The sequence below is a fragment of the Malus sylvestris genome, chromosome 4, assembly GCF_916048215.2.
Source record: "Malus sylvestris chromosome 4, drMalSylv7.2, whole genome shotgun sequence".
Lineage (NCBI taxonomy): Eukaryota > Viridiplantae > Streptophyta > Magnoliopsida > Rosales > Rosaceae > Malus > Malus sylvestris.
The window spans coordinates 3,934,973-3,948,958 of NC_062263.1; the positions used below are offsets into that span (position 1 = coordinate 3,934,973).

The following is a 13,986-nucleotide window of genomic DNA, read 5'->3' on the forward strand; positions in this document are numbered from 1 at the left end:
TTAAAGTTTAAGGTATTTGTGTCTATTTAAGTGATATTTTAGATATATTTGAAAGTTTTTATAAAAACTTGTATTTTTAGAATTAGGGGCTAATATTTGACTATATTTGATAAATACTCTCGGAAATGAGTGAATCAATTTCAATTTTTTCGAATCGAAATTTCGGAATCTCATAAACTCATGCTGATTTGAAATTTTCAGAATTGGGTTAAATTTGGAATTTTAAATTATGGAGTGCATGATCTCCAATTGTGTGAGTGGAATGAGGACTCTCCGGATCTTCTTTGTGGGGTGCCCAGAACACAAGGCAAAACATCACATGTAGTATTCCACCCGTGTTTCGGGCGCACGAAAAAATATCTGGTGGAGATGGAGACTGGTTCAAAAGCAAAACTCACAAACTTTTCTCAGTAAGATTGTTTATGGTACTACATTACTATTACAAAACATTACAGTGATAAAACTACTGAATAAATTAGGCTATTTGTATTGTAATGTGCAACGACTTTGAACCTTCAGGTAGTCTTGCTATAACTTCCAAGAGTACAAGATTTATTTAAAAGATTACAGCAAGCTTCAGTTTTCCGACTGCCCGAAATATCTACCTGAAATCGTGGCAAGAATGTTCAGCATTACTGCCTCGTCGTCAAGTGTAGACTTTGCAGCTCGCAAGGCAGCGCACTTCCTAAGCAGACTCCGAAGAGAAGCGCTGGTATCAGCATCTAGTGGCATATCAACTACCGCACAGAGTGCAAATAGCCACAGGCAATCATTCCTTGACAGAGTAGTCATGTCCTCTACCGCTTTTATGCGTTTTCTCAACATTGACACTCGAGCTACAGAGTCCATTTTTAAGATCACCGACAACAAGGGGGTGTCGCTGGAACTTTGAGTCACACAAAGCTTGGGACTTGAGTTCTCGGCAGGAAGTGAGGCATTATTTCCTGAATTAATTGACAAGGATGGCTGATCTGTGGAGCTCCCAACGATGGAACGGTCCTGAAGCCAGTTGAAGTCAACTTCCTTGGATTCTACATTAAGTAACTTTTCAAAATTTCCATGAAGAATAATGTTTGATTGGGGACCTCGAGACGTGCTTGCATGAGAACCCTCAAAACCAGACAGAGCCTGAAATTCAGATAAAAGTATTAAGTCAGAAAATGAAGTCAGCTCTCATTTAAGCAAAGGCATTACCTTGCCGCCTTATGATCCCTAGTTTATCAAACGTTCTCAAATCTTTTTTGATATAAATAAATTCAAGAAAGCTCGGCTCTTAGTTTTGGAAAAGAATATTGAAAAAGAAAAAAGAATTGCCAACATGTACACCTTTCTTCCAGCTTTATGATGCATTTCCTATTCTTCTGAAGAACACGACTAAAATAAAAATTGTCCTAATCAGCAGACATCACTAAAATGCATTCCCTACCCTCCACATTCATAACGATTTTGGCTCCCGACTGAGTCTACCAAAACTAGAAACATCGTGTGGCAGAAAAACGGAGATATTTCAAAAATATTGAGCAACTTAATACAAAGAATGCAAAGAAGGGGGAAAAAGATTTCCATGCAAAAGGATTTCAACTGTTGTGATCAATAAGTGATCAATAATAAGGGAAGTGATCAATAATAGTAAGGCTAGCCGACATTCACCTCTCCCAGACCCTGCGTAAAGCGGGAGCCTTGTGCACTGGGTACGACCTTTTTTACTATGCCAATAATTAGTTCTCGTATGGGAAGTGGACGAAGAAAAATCAGGAGGCGAACATACCAGCCTTAGCTCTGAAAATTCCGCAAGAAATGCATCCTCCCACTGTTTCAGGGGCATGAATTGTTCTGGACACTTGGCAATCTCAGGAATCTTGGGCATATAAGCACTCTGCTCCTTGTTAAATTTACTTCTATCAACCTTGGCTATCTTCACTTTTGGAATTTGGGCAGCTTCCCACCTAAGAAAGAGAGACAAATACCATTAGTACAATTATCACTTTCAAACTTACTCAGGATTACCACATGACTACCTAAGCACATCCCCTTATACATTGATCTAAGGACAATGGAATCAAATAAAAAAAAACATTCTGAGTCAAACAGGTTTCTCACAGAAGGAAAAAGTAATTAAACCAACCTATTAAATCTATTTAAAACATTTCAACAATTAGAACTCATAAGAAGCTGAGAGACAGAGAGCGATTCAATAGTTTCATCTCCATCAAGTCTTTCTAATGTGTCAAAATTTTAGTTATAGAGGCTTCTTTATGGTTCAAATATCGCTTCAATGCATTTGATTAACACATAGGCTCACCATATGACATGTTGACTTCAACCTCTACACAATTCCTGACAGCCAAACTTTAACAACTTTTGGCAAAAAGCTCTCAGTGGATGCACCGCATTTCAGATGCTTTAGCTAATAGGTGATCTGGACTGAAGATATGGACCACCGATCTATGTTCTAACACTCTCGCTTAACCTTGGGCTCTCTAGTTATGAAATTGAACATAAATACGAAGAGTGTAGCAGGGATTTAAACACAGAGATCTTCCACTCTAAGACCATGTGAGTTTTATTGGTTTGCAACTGTTTCTAAAATCTTAAGCTTGCCTACATAATGCAGAGAAGGAAACCTTGTTTGAATCTTCCTCCTCAATGGGGTGTATGTGCAAAAGAGATTCTGAATGTCTGAATCATTTAATGCTCCACTGTCCAGCTGCGTATTTTTCGAGGATAACGCTGCTATGGGGGTACAGATTGAGTTGGCAAATCCCAGCTTATTATGCATTACTTTGTGAGAAGAATACTATTTTACGGAGAGAGAGGCAAAAAGGGCATGGTGATAGGAAGACGTGGTTCTGTAGTGGCAATATTTTGGTTGTTTGAATGGAGAGAAATAGAACTCTTGAGGGATGTGGACCGTTTGTGGGACACATTTGTTTCTGGACAACTGACGAGCTTCAATTTCCTCAGATTTCAAGGACTTTCATGCTATTTCATGTGTATTAGTTGCCCTTTGTTTTCATTGGTTTTCTGTTTTGCTGTTCTTTAGTTGGGTGTGGTTTAAGGAACTCCTTGTCCCCTGTTTTGTAATTTCCTCATCTTTTCAATGACAATCTTTGTTTCTTATCAATGAAAATCTAAGTTTTTTTAAGATAGGCAACGGTCCTTTAATGGATGAAAAATGAATATGGTGACAAGGGTTGAAAGATGTAACATTAATCCCAAGGATGTACGATCCTTCAGTTGAATCAATAAAATTTGTATTAAGCATCAACGAAGAACATCACAGAAAAGAAGGCAAAGAATAAACAAAACCATACTGAGTTGATCAATATTATAGAGGACAAGAAAGCATGGTAGAAAAGATATTGCTTAAACGAATAAGGCCTTGTGGTTTACGATGAATAAAAGGATTTAAGCAGGTAAATAATAGAACTGTTACCATGACTCCAGAAATCACTCCTAGAGAGAAACATATACTCGCTGAAAATTCTCAAAACGCAATCATGTCATAAAAAAAATTATCAATGACTCCAGAGTCCAGACATACGATTAACCTAAACATACATTGGACTAAAATTAACTCATGACTCCAGACACACAATTATCCAAGATTCAGAGTGGTTCTAATGGTGCCCTTGGTAAAACTTTTAAAGGCAGCTGCCACTTATGCCCATCAGAATATATATAACATAAGGAAATCTGATCCTATGATTTTGTATCTTTTGCATGCCAGAAAGACTCCCAAAGACACAGTAATGTAGGATCTACTATAGAAATTATAACAATATGTTCGGACAATAATCACTGTTGTAACTAGTAATCCCAAGCAACCAATCACCCTTGGCAACCAATGTTCAACCCCTGGCGTATACACCATTTCCATTATCAACTTACACATGTACCAGGTTTGACCAACAGAAATTCATATCTCAATGTTATAAGACGCTTGTCTGTATCATTTCCTATAGCAGCAAGAAAAATTACTCCTATTACTCTTTTTCCCATATTTATTTTTACACTTTTTCCTATATTTCTATTGGTTTTAAGGCCATGTTAAAGCCTACTTCCTGGAGGCAGTTAGCATTATCAATCAGGAACTGAGGGAAAGGGGATTGGATAGACATGACCATACAATTATACCTGACACGCCTAAGATACTCAAGTCCATCTTCTGGTGAACCAGACTCAAAATTGGGTTCTCCATCAACTGCAAAGGCAGGTCTCTGAATGCTAGCATAATCTTCGTCACTGTCATAATCCTCAGTGCACTCTTTATCTTGAAATGGGTGGCCGTCTTCATCAGTAGCACTGTAACTGCAAAAAGGTTCCAGGGCACTTGCATCTTGAGTTTCATTATTCACCAAGTTTTCTAATTCAATGTCCACATTTTCCGAAAATGATTCCCCTGAAAGTAATCACAAAAACCTTAGCAATCAAACAAATGTAGAAGCAACTGATTTGATCCAGACAAAAGATGGGAACTTTTTATCTTTTAGTCTGACGTAGGTAGAAGTAAAGGAAAACAGGTTCAAGAAACTCATTTCATTCAACTATGCAATCGAAGCAATTGTACTTCACATGGGATATCATTTTACTACTGTCCATCTACAGGAAGAATTATGTACCAACATCTAACTATGTTTCACAAACTAGAAGACCAAAAGCAAGAATTTCCGTGTACAAGGACTGCATACAAGTAGTACACAGAACAACTCCCTATCAAGGACCTAAAGTCACAAAAGAAGAAACATATGTCGAGAAAGTGGACATCAAGTCATTTGCAGGTTGCTTTGGGCCATTCTTCAATGTACAAAGATATTCATTTGATTCCACCTTCCCCTTGAAGCAATGGCACCTGTGCACAACAGAAATTGAACCCATCAAATTGACACAATCAGAGCTAAGAAGAACAAGAAAAAAGGCATCCGAAGGAACTCAGAAGTTTCCACAAATGGACTACAAGAACGGAAGAATTTTTTTTTTGTGAAGTTTAAGAGCTGCACTCTTGAAAATAAAGGACTATGAGTGTAACCAGGAACAGAAAGACAAAGATTGAAAATTTCATGGGGAAAAAGAGAAAGGAAAAACTGTTCATATGATCATATCCCTTGCCACTTATTGCCTCTGTGCCTACTAAACTCACCCAAGAAATAACAAAACGGCTAGCTTCCCTTAAAGGGTGAGTTTGTTTGACCTCTATCATTACATTGACAGATACCAAGGCAAGTAAGGTCACACCCAAACAACCCTTTAATGGTAAAAATGCCAACAGGCAGAATAAGCAGTTCAGTAAAATGTTCACTTTATCACAAAGACATGCATTCATGAAGAATGCCTTGCTATAGCAAAACGAACTATATACATAAATTAAGAATGCTTTGCTGCGAAAACTCATTCTGTAAGGTTCTTCCAATGATATGCACTATAATTGAAATTTATAAACGAGTCATGCAAGGACGCGGAGTATAAGCTGCAAGGTTCTAATTACGAAAACAACAAAACAAAACGATTCAATAACTATTTGCAGACCTCCATACTTAGTACAATTACTAGCACATATAAGTTACAAAAAAAATAATTTAAACACAGGCTCACACTGAAAAATAATTAACTCATTAAACAAGTTACTAGTAGATAAAGTTTCTTACATCAAACAACAGAGTTTTAATAACAATTAGGACATAAATTAACAAAAGAAAGCATATCAAGCAACAGTACTTACCAAGAATACCAGGTCCCGCTTCCATCTTCTCAAAGCGTTTGCGATGCTCAAAGTTATTGTGGGTGTTCTTCTGTTGCTTAGCACTTGCCATATCATCATACTCCTTTGCCACGACTGGCCCAAGGCCACTGTATATATCCTTCCACAGTTTCTTCTGTTCCACCACATTGACATACCTCATGGCCTCCAACTCCTTCCTCGAGTAACTGATCTTGGTTCCTTTCCCTTTCTCAAAACTCAGGCTACTAGCTTCAACCAGACAATGCGCCACTTTTTCCTTTTCCCCCACATCGACAAACCGCATGGCCTCCAACTCCTTCCTCGAGTAAATGATCTTGGTTCCTTTCTCTTTCTCTAAACTCAGGCTACGAGCTTCAACCAGACGATTCGCCACCTTTTCCTTTCGCGCTGCAGCTCTTGCTTTTTTCCCATTCATTTCTTGCTTTGCATTCTTGTTTCCATTCCTCTGTGCACAACCCAACTCCTTCCCACGGCCATTGCCAGGGAGTATCATCAATGCAGTATCATCAATTACTTCAATCTTGAAAGAACCGACAGACCCATCAGCAGCAGTTTTCACCTGCGCCTTCTCTGCAGGCGCAAGCATTGCTTCCACTTCCTCCAGTAATTGCTTCTTCTTCGCTTCCAGGGAGCTCTGAGATTCCGCTGCTTTTTCGAAAGACTCAGTTGCAGACTCCGTTTCTTGCATCAACTTTTGAATGCCAGAGAAACCCACTTCGCCTTCACCCTTCTTCTCATCATCCAGAGTCTTTGCAGTCTCAGTTGTCACGAATTCACCATCAGAAACAAGACCCACCTCGCAATTTCCCATGAAATCTTGGGCAACTCCATCAGATGCAGGAAACCCAGAAACGAAACCCAAAGATACGAGCTTTTCATTCGCAGAATTGGGAATTTCTTGAAGTTCTTCAAGATGGGTCTCAGAGACTTGGCCGTGAGGTGAACTCTTGTCCTTCTTGGAGGACTCGGAGACCAAACAAGGAGAGCTCTTGTCGATGAAGTCTGCGTCTTGTTTCAGAGGAGAAACGATCTCAAACGAGTGGCTATCTTGTTCTGGAATTGCAGACGGAGAATCAGAGCGTTGCGGGAGAGTTTGGGTTTCTTCGGAATCTTTGATTGTTCGCTTGAAGCCGACGCATGTATCAGAATCCATATCATCTGCCATAGCTTTGGGGACAGAGAGAAATGGACAGAGAAGGGGAGAAGAGAGTAGCTTTGGGGACGAAGAGAGATGGAGAGAGAGAGAGAGAGAGAGAGAGAGAGAGAGAGAGAGAGTCTGTTAAAAGGTTCGTTTCTGAGGAGCGATGAAGTATGTAATGCTCCTGGACATTTTCTCTTTCTCGAAAAAGGGTTTAGGGTTTAGCGGCAACTCAACCCAGACCCAACCCAAGCCCAAGCCCAATTCATTATGAATTATTCAGACTTCGTATTTTATATTTTTACATTTAGGTTTTTTTTTTTTAAACAATTTAACTCTTTCATATTTGCTAATCTGTTTAATGACCATTGCGTTTTCAGTTTTAAAAACACTCAAGTTGGGGATGAATTTAATCTTCGTATTTTAGATTACAATTTAATTCTTTTAGTTTACTAAAGGTACTTGGCGTTCCAATTCAGTCCCAAACATGCACTTTTCAGACTGAAAAAGCAAAACTGCTTGACGTTACTTATCAAAACTCATTAAAGCTCGATTCGCATCATTATGCTCGATAAAAGGAAAAAAAATTTCCAAAGGTAGAATTTATTAAATTCATAGTCAAATAGAAACATTTACAACCTCATCTATTATGTTAAACAAAAACTCAGGCTTAAAGAATCCCACAAGAAGGAATTAGAGAAGGTCTAATAGAAAAATATTAGAAGGGGAAAATACTTCGAAGATGAACTTATTCTCATGCAACAGTCAGGAATCTTATTTCTTTCAATTTTTTATTTTTTTTTAGTTTTTTGGTTTTTGGTTATTTATTTGAAGCAACTTTTTCTTCCATAGTGCGAAGCAATGAGAGGTCTAAAAATTAATAGTTAGATTTTGCATATAGGGATTTAATGGATCTTTAAAGGTTAAATCTTGCATAAAACTCATACTATTGAAGGGTACATACCATTGTAACACAACAACAAAAAAAACAAGTACAAAAAAGCAAGCGAAAGCTAAAAGATCGTCAATTATAAGCATCTGTCATCGGCCATGTTTGGCGAAGATACCATGGCAACCGTACTAGCGTTCAGAAGAAGAAAAAAAAACTTAAGGAAGAAGTAGCAATCGAAAGAGTGGGAAAGTTTGGTGTAACCAAATTTCATTCATTTTCTATTGATGACGTAATAATTACAACTGCGAGTACTTATATATAATAACCAATGACATAATGACAGTTGGCAGAATCCTAGACACTCGTCAACTCTATAAGAGAAGTCATTTTCATGCTTTGGGCAGCTTCTAATAAATTAATTATATGGTTGTTTCTCTTTTCCTTAATTATTTTCAATTTTATATGTCAAGGAATCACTAGTCAATGCACCTCTCACTCTAATTTATAGGGTTGACATTTGAACTTAATATAAAATCTTCAATGCAAACGTGTCTTCTGTTATTAGAAACTAGCATTTACCTACATATTTTGTGTGTACGAACATATTTTTTTAGAAAATGAGAAGAAGAGAGGGAGAGAGAGAGAGAGAGACCGTGGAGGGGGGTGCGAGGTTTTTGTTTTTGGTTTTTTTTTTAATTTAATTTAATTTTTTTTATTGGAGGTATTTTAACATTACCTGTAGGTGAGGTTTTAATAAAAAACAGTAAAATTTGAACTTGTGAAATTACATTATTACCCATCATTTTTTTGTGTGATAGAAGACTAATTTGTCTTTTCACTCTCTTTTGGTTGACAAAGAAGGTTTTATTAATTAGTAGATATTAGGGTTCATTCAAAATTGGAACTTGTAAAATCAATAATGCAAGTTCATAGAGGCATGCGAGTGAGCAACAAAGAATCTCTAACCTTTGATAAGAGAGAATTATCAATATAATTGGAAAATCTATGGTTTCGATAATGATTTGGGAAGGTGTTTCTAACCATCTCAAGTGAATCATATGAACTAGACACAGTATTAAATTAGACAAAGATCGTACTGCATTGGAATTCTGACCGATCGCCGGAGAAGAAACGATTGCTTGACAGTAATTTACACTTGGGGTACTTTTGAATGGCAGTTTTTTGTGCCACCGGTGGCAAAGAAAAGTAACCTAAAACGTCCGGCTAGGTCGAGGCCATGTGCACAATCATATCCGCCCTATATTACATTTTCCGTTGCAAAACATACGCTGTGATAGCTCATTAAGATTACAGAAGTCGAAGAAAGCAAACAACATTCAGTGAAAAATATATCCACCTCACAATCCAACCCCCAAGTCAATTCATGGCGAAAAAATTAGACATACAGCACTCAGCAATGACATGAAACTGGCCAAACCAATCCTACACATCCAATCTCATATATGAAATGTAAAAAAATGAAACTATATATAATGTTTACGATGAAATCAGCGGGAGGCAGTTGAAAGCAGAGTGTTTCAAGGACGCAGAAATTCCAGCACAAGGAAAGACTGAGGCCCTTGCCTTCAAGACTCCGGAGCTGCTGCTGGTGGCTTCAGAAGCGGTTGAAGAGCCTTCACAACAATGCTCATATTTGGCCGGAATTCAGATTCATATTGCACACACAGTGCTGCAACGGCTGCCAGCTGCATCAACAAAACAACAAAACATAAAAAGCCCAAAAAAAGTGAGTACACCACTGATGGTTTAAACGTGCACAAATGCATAGGGGCAGGCAGGTGGAGTGTGCGTATGGTTGTGGGGAACGTGTGTGTTCAGAGAGAGAGAGACAGTTTGTGTGTGTAGGTGTATATGGTTGTGGGGATGTGTGTGTAGAGAAGGATACAGAGAGCCGTTCAGAGAGAGAGAGAGTGAGAGACCTTCGCGACCCCCTTAGCAGGATAATCCTTTAGCTTTGGATCAACACATTGTTTAACTTTGTCTTCGCTCAATCTTGGAGTAGCCTAAAGAAAAGCACGGTAAATGTCAGGTAAAATTAAGTCCAACAGAGAATTGGTAGAGCAGTTGTTCGAAGAAAAGCAAGTATATAGATTTACCCAAGTAACAAGACTCTGCTGTCCACGAGGCATTGTATGATCAACAGGTTTCCTCCCGGTCAGAAGTTCTAGTAGAACCACTCCAAAGCTGTACACATCACTCTTCTGTGTCAATTGGCCTGTCATTGCATACCTGCAGAATAGTTTTGCAAATTCAAATTAATTTTGATCTATAAACTAATTACACTCCTCAAAGACAGAAGAAAACTGAAGTAATTGATATGGGGATGATTCAGAATAGGATACATTAAGAAAGGTGCTTCTAGAAGAGAAAAAAAGCTTCACAATTCCTCTTTAAAAATATGTACAGCGATCAGACTAGTTGACATCATAAATGTAATATATTCAACTACTTAAACTACTCTTCAATAATAACATGATCCATTGACAGCAACTATCATCATATGCATTTGAGTCATGGACATGTGTTTACCATGTCTGGATCTGGCACAGTTCCAGTTGAATACAATCCCAATTGTCACTTATTATGGCGACAAAGGAAAGGATATCTGAATAGTTCTAATTTCATCTCTGAATAGCACTTTCCTTTTCTTTAATTAAAATTGATTTCTTCTCAGGAAAAAAAGAAACTGATAAAATCATATTAAGAGGAAGGCATGCTTTCAGAAAAAAGTGAAGTAGCAGTTGACCAAACTAAAATGCACTCAAAAAAAGCATGCTGTGAAAACTTGGAACCAAACACTGAAACAACAAACCCAACAAAAGGAAAAAACAAGGGACCATAAATTATATGAAAATAACCATATAAATGTAGAATGTTCCAGAGCCATACTCTGGGGCATGATAACCAAATGTTCCCAAAACTCGAGTAGAATGAAGACGAGCAGCCATATCAGGAGCCTGATTCGACAGATTAAAATCTGCTATCTTGGCTTTGAAATCTTCAAAGAGAAGCACGTTGCTAGATCTTATATCTCTGTGTATGATAGCTGGTTGAACCTTCTCGTGTAAGTATTCCAACCCCCTAGCTGCCTCAACTGCAATTCTTACCCGCTGCATCCAGTCTAGTGTAGGACCAGGTTGAGCCCCCTGAACTCCCTTTCTACCTATAATTGCACTCACATTCATTAATGTATTCTAGTTTCTACAAGAAAAATTCAAATCAAGTGAAGATGAATTATAAATAAAAAAGGCAAGATGGTTTTACAAACCATGTAATATGTCATGTAGAGATCCCATGGTTGCAAACTCATAAGCCAGAACGCGCAGATTTCCATCAACACAGTAACCAAGCAACTCAACAAGATTTTCGTGCTTCAGTCTTGATACCATGGAAACCTGTAGCAAAATATGTCAAGATACAGTCAGATACAGTGAGAAACAAGAAGTCACATATCAAATAACTAAACTGAGATACAAATATACTTCAAATGATAGAGTTGCAGACAGACCTGGGTCAAAAACTCAACATTTGTCTCAGGTTCAGATGCAACGTCAAGCTTCTTCACTGCCACAGCTTTACCATCGTTCAAGCTTGCATAATATACTCTCCCATATGAACCTTCACCAATCAATGATTTGGATCCAAAATTGTCAGTCTTCTCTTTCAGCTCCTCCACAGATAATTGAGGCACTTCAATAGGTGGAGCAGCCTTCTGTACTTCAGATTTTACAGGAGCTGACACCTTAGATCCCTTTTGGTTCCCTAAACATGCACGAATAGATGAAGAAAAGTAAGTGAAAAGTTAACGGAAACCCAAAAAACAGATATGGATCGTGGTAGAAATGCATGATGGCAAAGGTCATACAGTAAACGTGGCAATGGAATATAAACATTTTCAAGAAATGTACGTTGTCACTGTGGCATAATGGCAGTTGCCTAGTGGAAGCGAAGAGTAAATTAAGAAAATGACATCCCAGGGATTTAGCTTGAACTCAAAATTTAGAACTTTAACAATGATTCTAAAATCACTAGAAACTTCAAGAACTAAAACCGTAGGTTACAAAAATGATTTCCTTTTCTCAATTACATGCAAATCTGCTTAAGGAAAGTCAAAAACGTACCATCTCCATAGTGATTTGGGCTCTTCAGGCGTTCATTTTCGTTTGATGGATAAGACTCTTCGACGTGACAAGCACAACAGAGCCACCTGCGCATCCTGACTTTCTTCCTCAAATACAAATCGTCTTCAGCACTTGTATTCTCTAATCGTACAAACCAACCTTGGGGAGGAGCATGCGCCTGTTGTGCCACAATGATATGAGTGGATTCAGCATCATCACATAGTAATTAAAATCTAAAAGGAGCAAAAGCTTTGATAATTGAACATTTCTGTCTGGTGCCGGCATCATAGTAAAGTGTTAAAGGAGAGATTACATCCTCTAAAGCAAAGATTATAAAGCAGTTCCAGCCATCTTAGGCTTTTGCTTATGGGTTTCTTTTCTTCATGTTTTAAAAAATGAGGAAATTTTAAGTTTATGAAGGACAATTAATGCTTTTCAAAATATCAAAAAAGTTATTTTCTTTCTTTTATCCAAAATTTATCAATTATTGAATTGCAGTGTTAATACCGGTTCAGCTAGTCTGAATGTACGATCAAACATTCAAAATATCCGCAATCAATTGAATTGAAAGAACATCAACAATCACGAGAAATCGAAACCAATTCGTCTTTTAATTAAACACAAACCAACACAATTGGGTATTGTACCTCCCCAAAAGATCATCAATCAAACAAAACAAAGCCACCCACTATTCTTACCACTAAACCACGGGGACCGCAATCGGCAGCGTCCATTAAGATTAAACACAAAATTCAAAATTTACAATCACCCCAAAATCAATCAATTGCAGAACACAAACAATAAACCCAGAAATGATTTGATCCCAATTCTCCAAATTAGCCAAAGATCCTCACAATTAACAAACCAATTCAAAACAAGAACAATTACAAAAAAGGAATTGAATTTAGATGCGGGATTTAGGAAATGGGGACAGGTCAAATTGGGGAATGAAAGTTTAGATTGGGAAAATAAAAAATTAGCACGGAGATCGAAACCGTACTTGCATGCAACAAAGAACAATGCCTTCAAGAGAAATTAAAAAATATATAAGGATGAAAACGACTACCTCTTGCTTCGGTCTCTCTCTCTCTCCCTCTGCGCCTCTCTCTCTCTTTCTTCTGCGCTTCTCTCTCTCTCTTCTGTCTCTTTTTAGGGTTTGTGAAGGTAAAGCGACAGGTAGGATTTGAAAGGGGGCTTCGGCTGTTGCTTTTTGGGAGGGGAGAGAGAGAGACTTGAGAGGTTGGGTTTGTTTTAGAGAGAGAAAGAGACAGATAAATAGGAAAAAGAGAGAGAGGAAAGACAGAGAGGCAACGCGGAGTGGCAAACTGGCGAGGCAAATCAACAGACTGCTCAGATGGACAGATAGATCAGAGATATATCCTCCCCTCCTATTTTCCTTTTTTTTTTCTTTTTTTTTTTTTTGGTAAATTTTGTCCCCCACTTTCTCTCTCTACAAGTTAGTTTGTCTAGTTTTCTCTCTCTATAACCATCAATTTTTTTCGTTTCCTTTTTTTTTTAATTTTGTTTAAAATCGACATAAAGTCCAGAATAGAACAACAGTTGCGTTGGAATGTAACCAGATTAAGCGATTTCAGCTATATCAACAACGAACGATCAAGGAAATTAAGTAAGAGTTTGTTAAAAAAAAAATTTGGAAGTTGGACTCTAAGGGCCAATTTGAGATTATTGTACTTTTATATAAAAAAAAAATAGTTATGTTGTATTTTAAGAATAATTAAGTGTAAAATAAAGCAGTTGAACGTTTGATAAACGATATCTTTAAAATTGTAATGAGTACGAAGGGGAGTTGAAAAGCATTTAATAATATTTTAATGTATAAGTGATATAATTGGATATAGTCACAAAACATGACATAGTAGTGGGGTGGTGGCAACGGTAGCAACGACAGTGATGTCAACAGGAATGGCGAAGTGTGGTGGTTGGAGTGTAGAGGTAGCCGTGATGGTAGTGGTTAGCGGTGATGGTGATGGTGTTGTAAGTGTAATGAGAGCTGCACACTTGTTTAGCATGTGCATGAGGGATTGAGATCGTAAGAGTTTATGTATGACAATAC

The 13,986-nt window shown here is 37.7% G+C and overlaps 2 protein-coding genes across 3 annotated transcripts; both read right to left on the reverse strand.

Moving 5' to 3' along the window:
• Positions 1 to 380: 380 nt before the first annotated feature.
• On the reverse strand, positions 381 to 7,040 carry LOC126619249 (uncharacterized). The gene is made up of 4 exons (XM_050287560.1): positions 5,720 to 7,040; positions 4,138 to 4,402; positions 1,769 to 1,946; positions 381 to 1,128 (listed from the first exon to the last, which is right to left on the reverse strand). The coding sequence occupies exons 1-4, from the start codon at positions 6,903 to 6,905 to the stop codon at positions 577 to 579; spliced, it is 2,181 nt and encodes a 726-aa protein (XP_050143517.1). The 5' UTR covers positions 6,906 to 7,040; the 3' UTR covers positions 381 to 576.
• Positions 7,041 to 9,010: 1,970 nt separating this feature from the next.
• On the reverse strand, positions 9,011 to 13,262 carry LOC126619256 (PTI1-like tyrosine-protein kinase 3). Of its 2 annotated transcripts, none has more exons than XM_050287569.1 (8): positions 12,979 to 13,262; positions 11,913 to 12,090; positions 11,300 to 11,553; positions 11,060 to 11,186; positions 10,681 to 10,954; positions 9,888 to 10,020; positions 9,711 to 9,794; positions 9,011 to 9,476 (listed from the first exon to the last, which is right to left on the reverse strand). In XM_050287569.1, the coding sequence occupies exons 2-8, from the start codon at positions 12,004 to 12,006 to the stop codon at positions 9,357 to 9,359; spliced, it is 1,086 nt and encodes a 361-aa protein (XP_050143526.1). In that variant the 5' UTR covers positions 12,007 to 12,090; positions 12,979 to 13,262; the 3' UTR covers positions 9,011 to 9,356. The 2 variants fall into 2 exon arrangements, with proteins under 2 accessions (XP_050143526.1, XP_050143525.1); XM_050287568.1 differs by lacking the exon at positions 12,979 to 13,262 and adding an exon at positions 12,611 to 12,863.
• Positions 13,263 to 13,986: the final 724 nt, after the last annotated feature.

Bases quoted from the DNA above. Each gene is read 5' to 3' on its own strand.
- LOC126619249 (XM_050287560.1), bottom strand. From the start codon at position 6,905: ATGGCAGATGATATGGATTCTGATACATGCGTCGGCTTCAAGCGAACA. The intron at 1,947-4,137 runs GTATAATTGTAT...TCTCTTTCTTAG, and splicing joins GAGTATCTTAGGCGTGTCAG to GTGGGAAGCTGCCCAAATTC. The intron at 1,129-1,768 runs GTATGTTCGCCT...TCTGAATTTCAG, and splicing joins AATTTTCAGAGCTAAGGCTG to GCTCTGTCTGGTTTTGAGGG.
- LOC126619256 (XM_050287568.1), bottom strand. From the start codon at position 12,646: ATGGACGCTGCCGATTGCGGTCCCCGTGGTTTAGTG. The intron at 10,021-10,680 runs GTATGGCTCTGG...ACTATTCTGCAG, and splicing joins TTTGGTTATCATGCCCCAGA to GTATGCAATGACAGGCCAAT. The intron at 9,795-9,887 runs GTAAATCTATAT...GCTTTTCTTTAG, and splicing joins AGCAGAGTCTTGTTACTTGG to GCTACTCCAAGATTGAGCGA.